This window comes from Erythrolamprus reginae, chromosome 1, assembly GCF_031021105.1.
Source record: "Erythrolamprus reginae isolate rEryReg1 chromosome 1, rEryReg1.hap1, whole genome shotgun sequence".
Taxonomy (NCBI): domain Eukaryota; kingdom Metazoa; phylum Chordata; class Lepidosauria; order Squamata; family Dipsadidae; genus Erythrolamprus; species Erythrolamprus reginae.
This window is the reverse complement of record NC_091950.1, coordinates 326,030,835-326,047,044: the sequence shown is the minus strand read 5'-3', so window position 1 is coordinate 326,047,044 and position 16,210 is coordinate 326,030,835. Positions and strand designations below refer to the sequence as shown.

The 16,210-nt window shown below is 45.3% G+C and overlaps 1 protein-coding gene across 1 annotated transcript in view; it reads right to left on the bottom strand.

Moving 5' to 3' along the window:
• Positions 1-15,834, bottom strand: part of TULP4 (TUB like protein 4) — an 84,702-nt gene extending 68,868 nt beyond the window's left edge. Inside the window, exon 1 of the mRNA XM_070733780.1 lies at positions 15,089-15,834. Within this exon, the coding sequence (XP_070589881.1) occupies positions 15,089-15,340 (252 nt within the window). The 5' untranslated portion in view covers positions 15,341-15,834. The remainder of the gene's footprint in view (positions 1-15,088) is intronic.
• Positions 15,835-16,210: the final 376 nt, after the last annotated feature.

Here is a 16,210-nt window from a genome sequence, read left to right as displayed (position 1 = left end):
AGTTTATTTTTGAAAAAAACAAAGTTGCTATGCCATTACATCAGCACAGCCCCACTTAAGGAACTAGGTTTAAATAAGACCATTCCACCATCAAAAATAAGAAACTCCATAACCTTCATAAATGTTATATTCGTACTCAGGTTAGCTGCTTTGCCCAAATAAAAACATGATGACTAAAATAAATTTAAGACATGTTATAAGAATTTATGATTTAATTGATCAGTATCATATCCCTTAATCAGGAGATTAATTGGACTTGAAGAGAACTTAAAAAGTTAAGGACTCCTAGATGTCAGCATACCATTGAGAGACAGAAGTTTGGTTAACATGTGAAACTTTGAAAAGAACAAAAACTACATTAACTGTATACTGTATTAAGTCAGTGTACATTCAATAATCATGTGAACACTATGAAAACATTGTAAATATGTAGATATGGTTTTATGTCAGACATCATAAAGCGGGCCAATGCTAGATATTTATAAATATGTTATTAGAGAATGACTCATTTAAAATGATATTTTAAGATTAACTGGTATATTATTTCAACCTCCAGCACTGAGGCAGACACAAATTAATTATGAATAAACATCCCTAACTGATCCCTGTTATGTCCCATAATTTTAATTTTAAATGACAATGGTTTTCTAGCCTTCATCAAAAAAATATCACACATTAAGACTTAATCAAATGAAAGAATACTTCAAATCAAACAAAAGATTCCTGGAATCTAAGGATTTAAATAGCTTTTTAATACTTTATTTTTCGGAGTATAAGACCCACCAGAGTATATATAGGACACACCTAGATTTTAGAGGTGGAAAACAAAGAAAAAAGTATTCTGAACCAAATGTTGTAATAATATATTATTTAATAAAATACCACTGTAGCAGAATAATTTTACAAACATGTATACTTTTTACAACCATGTACACTTTTTAGAAACTTCAAACTTGACAACTTTGAGACTTGTGGACTTCAATTCCCAGAATTCCTCCTCCAGTCATGCTAGCTCAGGAATAGGAGTTGAAGTCCACAAGCAGTGAAGGGCTCCCAAAATTTTTACTACCACACTGTGGGCGTGGCTTATGCAGGACGCCCCTCATTTTTTTTCAACATCTTTCAGTGCAAATTGGATGCTTTGGGGTGGAGTTCCATTTTCACTACCCCACTGCATTCCCCCCCCCCCGGTAGCCTACCCCTGTCCACAAATCTTAAACTTGCCAAGTTTGAAGACCCTTGCACCCCTAAATCCTAACTCAGGGGTCTTCAAACATGACAGCTTTAAGACTAATGGACTTCACCTCCCAGAATTCCTCCTCCAGTCCAGGGGTGAGCTCCACCCGGTAGAGGAAATGGAGCCGCCATAAGTGGCAGGACAGGTGGGTGGGCCACTTGCAGTGGAACTGCCGCTCGCAGCAGGGTGGGCAGCAGGGGGATAAATCGCTTGAGGTGGAGACACCGTGAACAGCAGGGTGAGTTGCGGGCAGTGGAGTGGCGGAAATCACCTTATTTTCACTGATTTGGGGGCTTTTTTGCTTCTGCGCATGTGCAGAAGCAAAGCTGGAAATCACATGCGCGTGAGCATCCTCATGTGAGATTCGGCTTCTGCACACGCCGGCCTGTTCGGGTAGCACCGGGAATGGTGACCTATTGCTATTCCGATCATGTAGATGGGGTAATTAGAAGGCAAAAACACACACGTTTTTGGAAAAATAGGCCATTTTTTCACAAACATGTTCTGTGCAAAGGATCCGGGAAGCCTGCAGGGAGCTCCTGGGTCCTGGGGGATGGCAAAAATGTCCCCATTTTTGTGAAAATGGGCCATTTTGTGACTGCCCCCAGGAGCTCTCTGCAGGCTTCCCAGACCCTTTGTCCATCTCAATTTTTTGGGGGGGAAATGGGTCGCCCCCCCGAAAAAAGGCCAGGCTTTTTTTTTCAAAAACAGGGGCATTATTGCCATTCCCCAGTACCCAGGAGCTCTCTGCAGGCTTACCACATCCTCTGTCCACATCGTTTTTGTGAAAAACGGGCCCATTTTTGCAAAAATGGGACGCACGATTTTAGGACAGCAAAAATGGCTATATTTGGTGTATAAGATGCACTGACATTTCCAACCTCTTTTAAGAGGGAAAAAGGTGTGTCTTATAATCCAAAAATATGGTATATTTTATATCAGCACAATACCTCGATACACATAGTATTTTGAAAACAGAGACAATGTGATTTTGATATATAATAACAGGGGTCGACAAAGTTGTTCAGAATCTAGGAGCCAGCCAAAAAATTTAGGAGCCAGAATTTTTTTTAAGCAAACTTGGTTTTTTGCCGAGTCTCCACCTGACATCGCTTTCACCCCCTCCCCCCCGGCGCAGGCCTGGCTCCGCCGAGCCGGCTCTGCTGTACTCCCGTCGGGATCCGAGGGGAGACCGTTAGTCAGAAACCGAAACAGAGAAGAAGGAAAGGGAGACCGGGCCGGGGACGCGGGTGAGGGGGGGAGGGGGGAGGAGGGGTTACTGGTCGGAAGTCACCGCGCACGCGGCCGGAGGAGGAATGAACAAAACCTCACGCCGGGAGGGGAGGGGCTTCCGCTTCTCTCCGAAGGCGGGTGAGCGGCCAAGATCGGAGCGTCTGTGTGCGGTGGGGGGGAGTGAAGGGGTTCGAGTAGGAGGCGGAATGGAGGCAAGGGGGGGAGGGAGAGACGCACGCAAGCGCAGGGGACGCTGGGAAAGCAGCTCGCTCCGAGGTTGATGGGCGGAGCTACGGAAGCCAAGATGTACCATTTCTGGGCGTAAACACAAGGCGGGAAAAATATACTGTATACCAGTGATTTTCAACCTTTTTTGAGCCGCGGCACATTTTTTACATTTACAAAATCCTGGGGCACACCACCAACCAAAATGACACAAATCTAATAAATAAATAAATAAATAATAAATAAATAAATACATACATACATACATACATACATACATACATACATACATACATACATAAATAACCCCCTCATATATACAATCCCATGTAACATCCCCTTATAAATACAGTCAATCATCAATCATCCCTCCTGAAATTTATACCACTGTCTCATTTCTGGGTACTTCTCCTGTCTTTCCCCCTTTTCTCTCTCTCGTGTTTCTCATTTCTCTCTCTTCCTCCCTTTTTCCCTCATTCCTTCTCCCTCTCACTTCTCCTCTTTTTCCATCCCTGTCTCTCTCCCCCCCTTATGTGTGTGTATGTATACACACTCCAACCATTTCCAAAACCAGTTGAGGGCTGGGGTTTTTTTCTCTTTTATCCTTTTCAAAAACAGGTGTGGGCTGGGGGGGTTTTCTTATTATTTGGGTGCTTTTTACCATATGCTTCAAGAATCACCTCTCTCTCTCTTTTGTTTCACTCTCCTCTCATTCTCTGCCTCAATCATTTTCTCATTTCTCCTTTTTTCTCCCCTTTTTGTTCTCATTTCTCTCACTCTCCTTTCCTCTCCCTGTCTTGCTTTCTCTCTCTCTTGCTATCTTTTTCTCTCTCTTGTTCTCTTATTTTCTCTCTCTCTCTTGTTCTTTCTCTCTCTCATGCTTTCTCTCTCTTGTTCTTTCTCTCTCTGTTGCTCTCTCTCTCTTATTTTCTCTCTCTCTCTCTCTTTCCTTTCTCTCATTCCCTCTTTCTCTCTATCCTTTCTATCTCTCACTCTTTCCTTCTCTCCCTCCCTTTCTCTCTCTTTCCATTCCCTCTTTCTCTCTATCCTTTCTATCTCTCACTCTTTCCTTCTCCCCCTCTCTTTCTCTCTCTTTCCTTTCTCTCATTCCCTTTCTCTCTATCCTTTCTATCTCTCACTTTTTCTTTCTCTCCCTCCCTTTCTCTCTCTTTCCTTTCTCTCATTCCATCTTTGTCTCCTGGGGCTGACTGCGCCTGCCCTGCACCCCCCACCACGGAGGGAAAGCATTTGGCATCGGCACCGCCAAACCCCCCCCCCCCCACGAGCAGCAAAGCATCGGAGTCAAAAGGCAAAAAGCGCGCCCCGTCGCTTAGGCTTTTGCTGCTCCTGGAAGGGGGGGGGGGATCGGCGCCCACCCCTCCAGAAGCAGCAAAAGCCTAAGCGGCGGGGCGCGCCCTTTGCCTTTCCGCGGAAGAGGAGAGGCAGCGGATAGGGCGGGCGGGGGCACCGCCAACCCCCCCCCCCCCACGAGCAGCAAAGCATCGGAGTCAAAAGGCAAAAAGCGCGCCCCGTCGCTTAGGCTTTTGCTGCTCCTGGAAGGGGGGGGATCGGCGCCCACCCCTCCAGAAGCAGCAAAAGCCTAAGCGGTGGGGCGCGCCCTTTGCCTTTCCGCGGAAGAGGAGAGGCAGCGGATCGGGCGGGCGGGGGCACCGCCAACCCCCCCCCCCCCCACGAGCAGCAAAGCATCGGAGTCAAAAGGCAGCTTCCGCGCGTTTCTTTCAGCGGAAGAGGAGGAGAGGGAGCGGATCGGGCGGGCGGGGGCTGCGCCTTCTACTGCCGGCGCCTCCCCGCCCCCGCCCCCCCCCCCAGGCAGGCAGGGGAATGGGGACTGCGCGCCCATGGAAAAGGGCACGCAGGGGGGGTATTTTGGGGTGCGCGGGTAGCGGCGGCGGCGGGCAATAGCCGGGGGGCGGCTTCTGCAAGTGGGAGCTCCAGGGCTGAAGCCTCAGCCCTGGAGCTCCCACTTGCAGGAGCCACCTCGTGAAAAACACTGCTGTATACATACAGTACAGCAGGCAACATTTTCTAGGCGCCAGACAACATTTTCTAGGCGCCACTGGCGACCAGGCGCCTGGGTTTGTCGATCCTTGTATAATAAAACTACTATATGGTTTGATGGACAGCACATACAGTTTTAATAGAAATAAACCAATATGACCCTATATTGCCCCTCTTAAAACTTCAACCCTGGCAGAATATTAAATTTCTTAACATTACTATTTTTAAGAATTCTGAATTATAATCTGCTCAAAATTTGAACTAGAGCAAATAACAGTAAAACAAACATTAATGGATAAGTAGAAATGGGAAATAGGCTATTATATCTATCCCAACCTTTGACTGCAGAACTTTGGCAGAAGATGCCCTGTTGCAGGATCCCCTAAATTGAGAACTTTGCCCAAAGATAATTCTGAATTTTGTAGAAATCTCTATAAACACAAATAGCCTCCAACTGTGGAGCCCATGATTCCACTGTATGCATGGTAGGATAATATAGATATAGGACCAGCAAGTATTTCACTCTCACTCCTGTATGTCCCAAACCATGTGTCCAGTGCCAAATGACCTCTTTATATAAATTGTTTAATATCTACATGTGCTGCGGAAACAAAGAAGGATCTCTGAGTTACTCTTTTCCTCTCATTCTTTTAAAACCTTTCAAAATGGACTCGTGTTTTCAGAGCAAGCTTTTGTCATTTAATTAAAAGAAAAAAAGAATGAGAAAGAATCAATAATTCCAGCTCTTCAATCTCCAGGGAAGAAAAACTGACAGTGAAACAAGTTAAAGAGATATCCAGGAGGTAAATCAAAAGCTACCCATCAATATTCCTTCAACTAGGATTAATAAAAACAACAACGAAGTGAGCAGTTAAATTTATCACAAGAAGATGCCCATGAAACCAAGTATGCCATGTCTACACACCTGCCAAAAAAGCCAGCAGCAATTTCAAGCCATGCTTGGGGATGGTAGGGCTGTACAAGCCCAGAAAATTGGAGTCTCTAGAGCAGTGTTTCCCAACCTTGGCCACTTGAAAATATCTGGACTTCAACACCCAGAATTCCCCAGCCAGCATTCGCTGGCTGGGGAATTCTGGGAGTTGAAGTCCAAATATCTTCAAGTGGCCAAGGTTGGGAAACACTGCTCTAGAGGCCTTGATGCTGTCCAATCCTGGTTGTTTGCTTGCATACACTTCATTGTATCATCACCAGTGCTAAATAAACAAAGGTTTATTCCCTGTTTATATATAGTAGTTTGCCCTGCCAGTGTTGGTGGGGATATGATTTTCTTCTTGATACAGTGGTACCTCTACTTAAAAATGCCTCTACTTAAGAACTTTTCTAGATAAGAACCGGGTGTTCAAAAAAATTTTCGCCTCTTCTTAAGAACCATTTTCTACTTAAGAACCAGAGCCCGGAAAAAATTCCCAGGAAATTTGAGAGTGGCACGAAGACCCGGCCAGTTTCCTACCATTCCCCCTTTAATCCCGGCCATCTCGGGCTTTTCTGAGCTGCCAGAGGAGCCTTTCGGTGGTGTTCCCCCTCTCGCCTGCCTGGGTTTCTCTCTCTGGCGCAGTGTATGGGAGGCTGCCTCATGCCGGGTGTATGGGAGGCGCGTGCTCCTCCTCGCCACCTCAGAGTCCCTCTATTTTTTTTAAGCCTTAAAGTTTTGGATTTTTTTGATTCCCCTTATCTCACCTTCTTCCTTTGACAGCGACTGTCCTCCTCTTTTTCCTCCTCCTCCTCCCATTCAAATTCCGAGCTTTTATTTCTTTCCTAATGCGTTTGAACGCATTGTTTGCATTTACATTGATTCCTATGGGAAAAATTGCTTCTACTTACAAACATTTCTACTTAACAATCTGGTCATGGAACGAAGTAAGTAGAAGTACCAGTATAGTTCCATATGTATTGTTTTCTGCTTGATTGGTTGTCTGGTGTTAATCCCTGGTTATCTGGGTGTAGGTTGCTCGGTGTGTAGGCAATCTTCAGCTTGATAGAACTTGGGGTAGATAAGAGAGTCTCTTTCTTCTGAATTCCATTTCCTGCTGGCATTGTTTGCTGAGTGTCTCTTGGTCCAGAATGTGAATAAATTTCTCTTCCCCCCCCCCTTTCTTCCTACCCTCCTTCCCTCCTACCCTATGCATTGTAATATTTATATTTTAAAGATGTTTAAATATAGAACTATGTAAATATGAATGTAGAAGGAGGTGAAGGACTAAGGAATTAATGAAAAGGTTGGGGCAATGCAGCAAAGCTTGTAGTGGCTAGGTTTTCTGCTCAGTTTGCTATAAGACACATTGGGATCAGGCACCTACTTTGAACTTGGGCTGTAATTATTGGGATCTGGGAACGGAAGTGGGCATCAGTATATGGGTAGCGTATGGTGAACCATTCTTCTGGCTCCTGAATACTTGGGGAAGGAACAGTTGAGGAGAGTGCTGAGGCCCGCTCTGAACAGAAATGCACGACCGGCGGCTTAAACCGCTGGCCAAAATTGCCCCTGGAGCAGGGCAATGCTGCTTCGGCTCCATGGAGCCCCGAACTTCTGGTTTCCAGCAAAACCAGAAGTTCGGCTTTTGGCAGCGCGCCAAGGAGGCACGCTGCCTGCCAGGCCTTGGGGGAGGTCCTGGATCACCCTATTTAAGGGCGGTCCGAACAGGACCTCCTCCTTGCTCGGCTGGACTCAAAGCGAACACCCGCCCGCCCTCCGCTATCAACAGTGTGTCTGAAAGAGGTCGCTTCGGGGCCAAATAGGAATTTTTTGCAGCCTCCCCTTTAGAGGCGGCCGTTTTTTCGCCTATTCCATACTGACGGTAAAGATGGAATGGTTAGGGGCTGCGGCGCACATAGATTTTAGTTTTAGGTTTCCCTTTGGTCACTGGGGTTGGCAGGTTAGGGGTGGAAATGGGAAGTAGAAGCGACCGCGCATGCTCCTTTGGGCATCTTTTTAAAAGGTGATGGACCGCCTCTCTCCAGGAACTAGAAGTTATCACAACATCAGGAATTGGAGAGAGGATGCCCATGGGACTCACCAGATCCAATTTCCCTTGGGGGATTGGAGGGTGAGCTCCTCCCACACGCCAAGGGGCGTGGCTCGGATCCAGGTGGCTACCTTCACCTGGTTCAGCAAGGAGTTATCCCCAATGTTGCCAAGGAAGGTTCTGGCAGGAATTTCCGCCCCATTAGTTTTTGGCCTCTGCAGGTCCTTTGTTATAGCTGAATTAAAATATTTAAATTTACATATTTAAAGTTACATATTTAAATTTATGTTAATTTAATAAAGTGACCCTATATTTAATCCATACAATGTCTCAGCGTCTTTACTCCGCTTCCGGGGCAAAGTATGGTTAATGTGTAAGTGTAGTTAATGGAGTGGCTTTTCAGGGATTGATGGTAAGACTAGGAGACGAGTGTGAATGCATGGGTTCTTTGGCCTAGAAGGAGACTGAGGGCAGGAGAAAAAAGGGCAGGCAGTAATATTAAGGCCACTCTCTTAGGGTCCTGGAAAGCTCTTAAGAACCTCTACCATATTTTGATTGCTCAAATTGGTTTGGTATTTCCCTCCAATGTTATTATCTTTTCTTACATTCTGTTCTGTTTTTAATCATATTTTGGATGTTGCGAAGCACCCGGAATCTTTTGAAGTGGGGCAGATGTAAAAGATCTAATTATTAATATGCAATGCTTAATATTCTTTTATACAACCAGATTGTGTTGGATGGATTATTGAGAGTAATTTATCCTGAAGTCTTCCTGCCAAATCTGTTTTTTCAAGTTTTGCATCTCTTTTTCATGATATCTCTCCTGAATAAATTTATCTGAATACTTCCATGTTTCTCTATAGTGATAATACTTGGAGGTGAATAATTAATCTTGGCTTTTGTCCAGTTAGACTGAGAATCTCTGTTAAACAAAATAATAACCAATATAATTTGAAAGTATGTGGCATTATTAACAATATCTCATCCTATTTTTAAACATCTTGAGGCAGCTTAACAAAATAAGAAAATTGCCACTCTAGACTGTATGCAATAAATCAAAGAATGCACTTCTACATCTGAAACTGGGGCATTGTTTTATTTAAAGTGATTGTTTTAGTTGGAAGGTTTTTAATATGCCACACAGTTTTCATATATTAAATCCTAATAAGATTTGTAATGAATAATTTTAATGCATTTCCCCTGTGATGAAGTATAGCTATGATTTACAGAGAATGAAGTATAGGTTCAATTATTTTGTCTGAGTTTTATGATTGAAAAATTAAACAATTTGGAAAAACTTACTATAAATGAGGAACATTCACTATAGAGATTTAGTAGGCCTATATGGAAGAAGATCTAGTAGGTCTATATGTAAACAGTGATTTCCTATTAAATAAAAATTTTTCAAAGCAGCATCACACAGAAACTGCATAGATTTAAATTTATTTTTCCACTACTCTACTCTAGCCTCTATCCCATGAGTTTTTGATTTATATTCCATAAATATCAGGCTGAACAATCAAAGATTAAAACAAAAACAAAACATCTGAAAGAAATGTATTACATTTGACATTTTGCCAAAAACCCCATTAAAACACGTATCATTTAAAATTAATTAAATATCAGTTAAAAATAATATTGATAAGCAAAGACAAATCTATTCTCTATATTCTTTATTCCATTTGCTTTCTATGTGTGAATCTAGATTTTAAATCTGTAAAGCGCAGTTTTTATTCTATTTCATGTTTTAAAGGGGAAAAGAACCTGAAGACAAACGTATACTGTACAGACACATAAACTTCAGTCAGCTTGCTACTTTAATATTAAAGAAAATACATAGCTTTCGAGGTATGGATGCACTAATTTACTGTTATGTGTTAATTCAGCCAACAGTATATTATAATTTAATAATTAGTGTTGGGTGAACCCAACGAAGTTCGGGTTCGGCACCCAAATTTTTAAAAAAGTTCGAGTTCGGCACCCGAACCCGAAGTTTTGCTGAACTTTTGAGTTCGGCACTCGGGAAAGCGCCAGGAAGCGACGGCACCCAGCTGTCACCTTCCGGAACAGTCGGGGCACTTTCCGGCGCTCTCCCGAACCCAAACTTTTGCCGAACTTCCGGGTTCGGCATTCGGGAGACCGCTGAGAAGCGCCCCGGCTGTTTCTGAAGGTGACAGCTGGGCAGCAGCACTTCCTGGCGCTCTCCCGAACCCGAACTTTTGCCGAACTTTTGCAAAAATTCGGGTTCGGGTTCTGTATGCCGAACCGTGCAAAGTTCGGTACGAGCCCGAACTTTGCAGGTTCGGTTCACCCAACTATTAATAATGTATTATTTAAGAATCCCGATTTAGTGTTAAATGTGAACCTGGCAAACCATGGATGAATACATAGAAATGTTAGGACATAATAGCCCTGCTCTATTATATCCAAAGAATTGAGGCCTTTGAACTTTGGTGCTGGAGAAGGCATGGACTGCAAGATGATCAAACTGGTCAGTCCTAGAGGAGATCAACCCTGATGCTCTTTGAAGGCCGTATCCTGAATATGAAACTCAAATACTTTGGTCACCTAATGAGAGGGAAGGACTCACAGAGAAAGAGCCTAATGCTGGGTAAAACTGAGGGCAAAAAGAAGAAGGGGACGACAGAGAATGAGGTCGCTGGATGGAGTCATTGAAGCAGTAGGCATGAGTTTAATGGACTCCAGAGGATGGTAGAGATCAGGAAGGTCTGAAGGAACATTGTCATGGGTCGGACACAACTTCGCAATCAACAACAATAAATTATATCTAAAGCAGCTAGAGTTAAGTTCAGCTTCAAATATAGATTATGTAGTAATGATAAAATTGTGCTTCTACAATGCAAAAATATTTAAATGCAAAAATATATTTATGTATATGTATTTATATTGTATTGCTGTTATGTTGTGAGCCGCCCCGAGTCTTCAGAGAAGGGCGGCGTACAAATCTAATAAATAATAATAATAATAATAATAATAATAATAATAATAATTATTATTATTATTATTATTATTATTATTATTATTATTATTATATAACTTTTAGAATAGAACAGAGCTGGAAGGAACTTTGGAGGTCTTCTAGTCCAGCTCCTTGTTCAAGTTAGTTTAATTAAGGCAATATCTATTCCACATAACATAGATGAGAGATTCAGCTTTCATACTAAACTTTTACCTATTGGACATTCTGGTCAACTTTATTCTTCCATGTTTGCCAATAAATGGCAAGGTATAGTTCAGCCCAGTCAATTACAGACGGACGTATTTCAAAATAGGTTACACATAACAGAGACCACAGATTTCCAACTAATTAGACCTCACCAGCTCTCTCCAGGATCTCATTGTCTCCTGCAGAAATGAATGCCAAGTCATGACTGCAGAAATCAATTTCAGCAAATGAACAGAAGTTAAAAACAAATTAGTTCTTCTGTTTTACTAAGCACACTGACAATTTTGGTTTAATTCTTGAAAATAGAAAATATGCTGCATCTAGACAGGAGTCACTGGGAAGACATATGCCTAACCTCACACTACATTTTACTCTGACAGATTGATTTTCTAGGCACACAAAACTCAACAAAAACTGTGGTTAAGTTGTGGGAAATGGCAAATTAAAAAACAAATGCTTGTTCTACCCCCACCCTCCAAAAATCTAAGGAGATTGTCACAGTCTCCCTATGATTAGCAACTGTAAAACCTATTTTATTATATTTCTTTACAGGCCATGAATAATATGAAATCAATATTAGATTGGAACACAAACACTTCAGCTTGATTTAACACAAAAAGCAAACATGCCCAACATTCCTCTTCCTATTGTTCCCACAACAACCTTGTGAGGTGGGTTAGGCCAGGGGTAGGCAAAGTTGCTCTTCTATGACATGTGCACTTCAACACCCAGAATTCCTGAGATAGCATGACTGGCTCAGGAATTCTGGGAGCTGAAGTCCACAAATCATAGAAGAGCCAACTTTGCCTACCCCTGGGTTAGGCTGAGAGAGTGACTAGATCACCTAAGATCACCTACCTGGCTTTCATGCTTAAGGCAGGAGTAGAATTTATGGTCTCCCACTTTTTTGTCTGGTGCCTTAAAATTACAATCCTGAGTCCCATCCTATCAAATTTCAATAATACTAAATCATATCATAGTTGCTTGCTGCTTTTGTACCAGGACTTTAAAATCTCTCTGCTAGTTCCCCATCCTCTAAGCACTGGTGTACAGGCATTTCAACCTTTTAGCATTGTTTTTAGGTTTGTCTGCTCTATCTCATGGTAAGCACCCTTCCTTCAAAAAACTTCCTTGCTATTACAGTAGAACCCCGACTTACGACATTAATTGGTGCCGGAAGGAGGCTCGTAGGTCGAAACGCTCGTATGACGAAACATTGTTTCCCATAGGAAACAATGGAAAAGCGATTAATGCGTGCAAGCCCGAGGGCTGAGGTGGCGGTAGTGGCGGCGGCGGCTGCGGGGAGTCCAGCGCTGCCTGAGCTGTGAAGGTAAGGGCCAGGGAAAAGGGAGCCAGGCTGCTTTTTCTTTCCCGGGGGAGCGGGCGGGAAAGGCGAAGCCTCTAGGCTGATTCGCCTTCCTCCGCCGCCGCCAGCCAGAGCGAGCTGCTGGGCTGCGCGTGGCGGGAGAAGCCAGGACAACGCCGGAGCGCTGGGCAGCACTACCGCCGCCGCCGCCGCCGCCAGGAGAGGCGGGCATGTGGGCTGGCGGCATTGGGCTTGGTGGAAAGTCCGGGGGCAGCTCCAGCGACTCCCCTCCCGTGGCTGCTGTTGAGGCAGCAGCGGCGTCCGCCTCCGGCGTGCGGCTCTCTCTCCATTCTTCTCTTTCCCCCTCTCGGGCTCCGAATGCGGTGGCGGGAAGAGGAAACGAGGCGCAAGGCAGCGCGTCTGCAGGAACGGGTGGTGGGGCGCCGTTCTTGTCCTCACGGCGCAAAGCCACACAGTCCCGGATCGCTTGATTCCCCAGCCAGCAAGCCAGCTGCCTTTCAGCTTTCAGAGCTTTCCCAGGCAGCCGGCTTGCTGGCCGGGGAAGCAAGTGATCCGGGACTGTGTGGCTTTGCGCCGTGAGGACAAGAACGGCGCCCCACCACCCGTTCCTGCAGACGCGCTGCCTTGCGCCTCGTTTCCTCTTCCCGCCGCCGCATTCGGAGCCCGAGAGGGGGAAAGAGAAGAATGGAGGGAGAGCCGCACGCCTCAACAGCAGCCACGGGAGGGGAGTCGCTGGAGCTGCCCCCGGACTTTCCACAAGCCCAATGCCGCCAGCCCACATGCCCGCCTCTCCCCGTGGCGGCGGCGGCGGTAGTGCTGCCCAGCGCTCCGGCGTTGTCCGGGCTTCTCCAGCCACGCGCAGCCCAGCAGCTCGCTCCGGCTGGCGGCGGCGGAGGAAGGCGAATGCGGCTTGGAAGCTGGGAGGGGGGCAGAAGAGCTAAGTGGCCAAAGACGTTCCGCCCCCCCTCCCAGCTTCCAAGCCGCATTCGCCTTCCTCCGCCGCCGCCAGCCGCGGTTCTGAGTTGGGGGGTGGGGGGGGTGCTGGGAAGCCCCCCAGGCCAGCTGCGGTCTTTTAAAACAGCCGCGCCGCTTCTCAGCTGACTCCTGAAGCGCGGAAGTTCGCCTTTGGCTTTTGGCTTCAGGAGTCAGCGGAGAAGCGGCGCGGCTGTTTTAAAAGATCGCAGCCGGCCTGGGGGGCTTGCCAGCACCCCCCGAACCCCCAACCCAGGTTCGGGGGGGTGCTGGCAAGCCCCCCAGGCCGGCTGCGATCTTTTAAAACAGCCGCGCCGCTTCTCCGCTGACTCCTGAAGCCAAAAGCCAAAGGCGAACTTCCGCGCTTCAGGAGTCAGCGTAGAAGCAGCGCGGCTGTTTTAAAAGATCGCAGCCGGCCTGGGGGGCTTGCCAGCACCCCCCCGAACCCGGGTTGGGGGTTCGGGGGGTGCTGGAAATGTCGGGGGCGCACGGGCGGTTGCGCGCGCTCCCTATCTCCCTGCTAGCCCACTCGGAATACGTATTCAAAATAAGAAAAGCCTTTGCCGGCGACAGTCCCCCTGACAGCGTTCGGATCCCCCCACCCCCAGCAGAAGCCAAGGACCCCCAGAGTGGGCCGGCAGGGGAGGCGGCCGCCTCTCCGCTCACCAAGTGCCGGGATACGAGCCGAGAGGAGCCGGGGCGCTGGCTTGCCTTCCTTCCTTCCAGCGTCGCTTCGGAAGCCGCCGAAAGCGTCAGGGGGGCGCGGCTCCTCTCAGCTCGTATCCCGGATGTGAGCTCGGGAGACGAACAAAAATGTCTCTCCCCTCCCAGCTCTTATCTCGAATAGCTCGTAAGAAGAGCAGCTCGTATGTCGAGGTTCCACTGTATAAGCTTTCAATGCACTGTTTTCAACCATAATTCTAGTTCAGAGGAATTTATAAGATATAAATAAAGACACACCTGCACTGCCTATTGCCTTAAAAACAAAATTCCCTTACTTAAAAACCAACCAGGTTCATTCATTGCTGCCTCTTCTTTGAACATACTTTTTAGTAGTTCAAAGCAACAACTTCTTATCCCATTTGCATTGGACATTTCCTTTGTACTTTTAGTTAACCGTAATTCAACGTGTTGCAAACACTCATGATAGTCATTAGAAACTTAATGAACTCAATCTGTATAGTCTGAAGGACAGAAGGAAAAGGGGGGACATGATAGAAGCATTTAAATATGTTAAAGGGTTAAATAAGGTCCAGGAGGGAAGTGTTTTTAATAGGAAAGTGAACACAAGAACAAGGGGACACAATCTGAAGTTAGTTGGGGGAAAGATCAAAAGCAACATGAGAAAATATTATTTTACTGAAAGAGTAGTAGATCCTTGGAACAAACTTCCAGCAGACGTGGTTGGTAAATCCGCAGTAACTGAATTTAAACATGCCTGGGATAAACATATATTATATAAGATAAAATACAGCAAATAGTATAAGGGCAGACTAGATGAACTATGAGGTCTTTTTCTGCCGTCAGTGTTCTATGTTTCTATGTTATTTTGAAGAAGCCAACTCCAGAAAATAGGTTTTGAACTTATGTTATTTTAAATAATAACAATTACTCTATCTAATCATAGTTTAACCTTTCAGCCAGCAGTCTTTAAAGGGGGGGGGGGGAATCAAAAGTTATAATGCCTAAAAATATAGGAGTAGAAATAGCATAGCCAAACCCAACTTGTTTAATTATGCTTGATAAATCTTAACGGATGAACACAGCCAAAGAAAATCTTCCACCCATGCAACTATCTTAACAGATTTCCAAGTAGTGCCCTTCATCTACTTATTTTGTCTGTATGCTTTGATGATACTGTTCTATTTCCTATATTGAACATTAGTAATTGAGAGTTTACTCACCTCACTGTTGTGGCCTCTTAAATTGAAGTTGATTCGCTGGGGTGTGTTCCTGTCTTTTCTACAGTGGCTGGAAGTGAAGGTAACACCCACTACTCCCCTGCCATTTCCTGTGGCCAACCAGCCTTCCTCGTAATATCGCCTCCGGCATACCGGTTTCTCCTTTTCACTTTTTGGAACCCTGCCTTTCCATGAGAGGCAGAGGATGTTGGAATCGCTGAAGAGAACAGGCCCATGTTCCACTGCCGCGTACATGCTTTGTTGTATTTTTCCCTTTTGACATAAGAAAAGTACTATGTCTAGTGCAGCAAATATAAACAAGTCTCTTCGCAGTTGTAGTTTCTATTGATAGGACCCAAAGTTTTAAGACAGATCAGAATCGAGGGGGGCTGAAGCAGACGAGAAGATCAGTTTTTATAAATATCCACCAAATGCATAGTGAAAAATTTCCTTACAAAAGATGATGACGGTTGGTTAAGAAAATGTAACACTTAAAAAAATGAAAATCAGTCAGATTCATCTTGATTTGGAGTCAGTGGAGTGAGGCTTACACTTGTCCTTTGGAGAAACAGCTACTGCAGAAGAGGCGCTCCGAGAAATGGTGAGCCGTCTTTTTGCTCAATTGGATAGAACCACCACGCGGCCTGAGATTTCCAGCATAGCATTACGCAATTCCAGAGACAATAAGTTTGCAGAAGTGAAGGTTTTCAAGTAACTTAAGGCTTTAAAAAGATTTCCTCCAGTTGGACTTGCAAACCTGGAGCGTATTCATTTATCTTTCCCCAAATCTACCCTCTGGCATGTTATTCCCACCAGACCAAAAATATCTGCTGCTAAAGCTGAGAAAGATTGCATAAAGGGGAGAAAAAAGGCACACAGACTGTGCAAGACCACAAGCCAGAATTCGGTGCAATTAGCAAGGTGCCAGGCTAGATGGGAAAAAAGCCCTTTCTAAACTCAACTGCTGACTGTTCCACCCAGACCGTTTGCAATCCGAAGGAAGTCCCATTTCTTTGGCAGCTGGTGGCATTCTTGCCTCTTCCGCAGGTGACCCAATTTATTACGCTGCCTTGCCTGCTTCCTCACAAATTGTTGCCGCGCACAGGCGTAAAAGCAAAAGTGTTT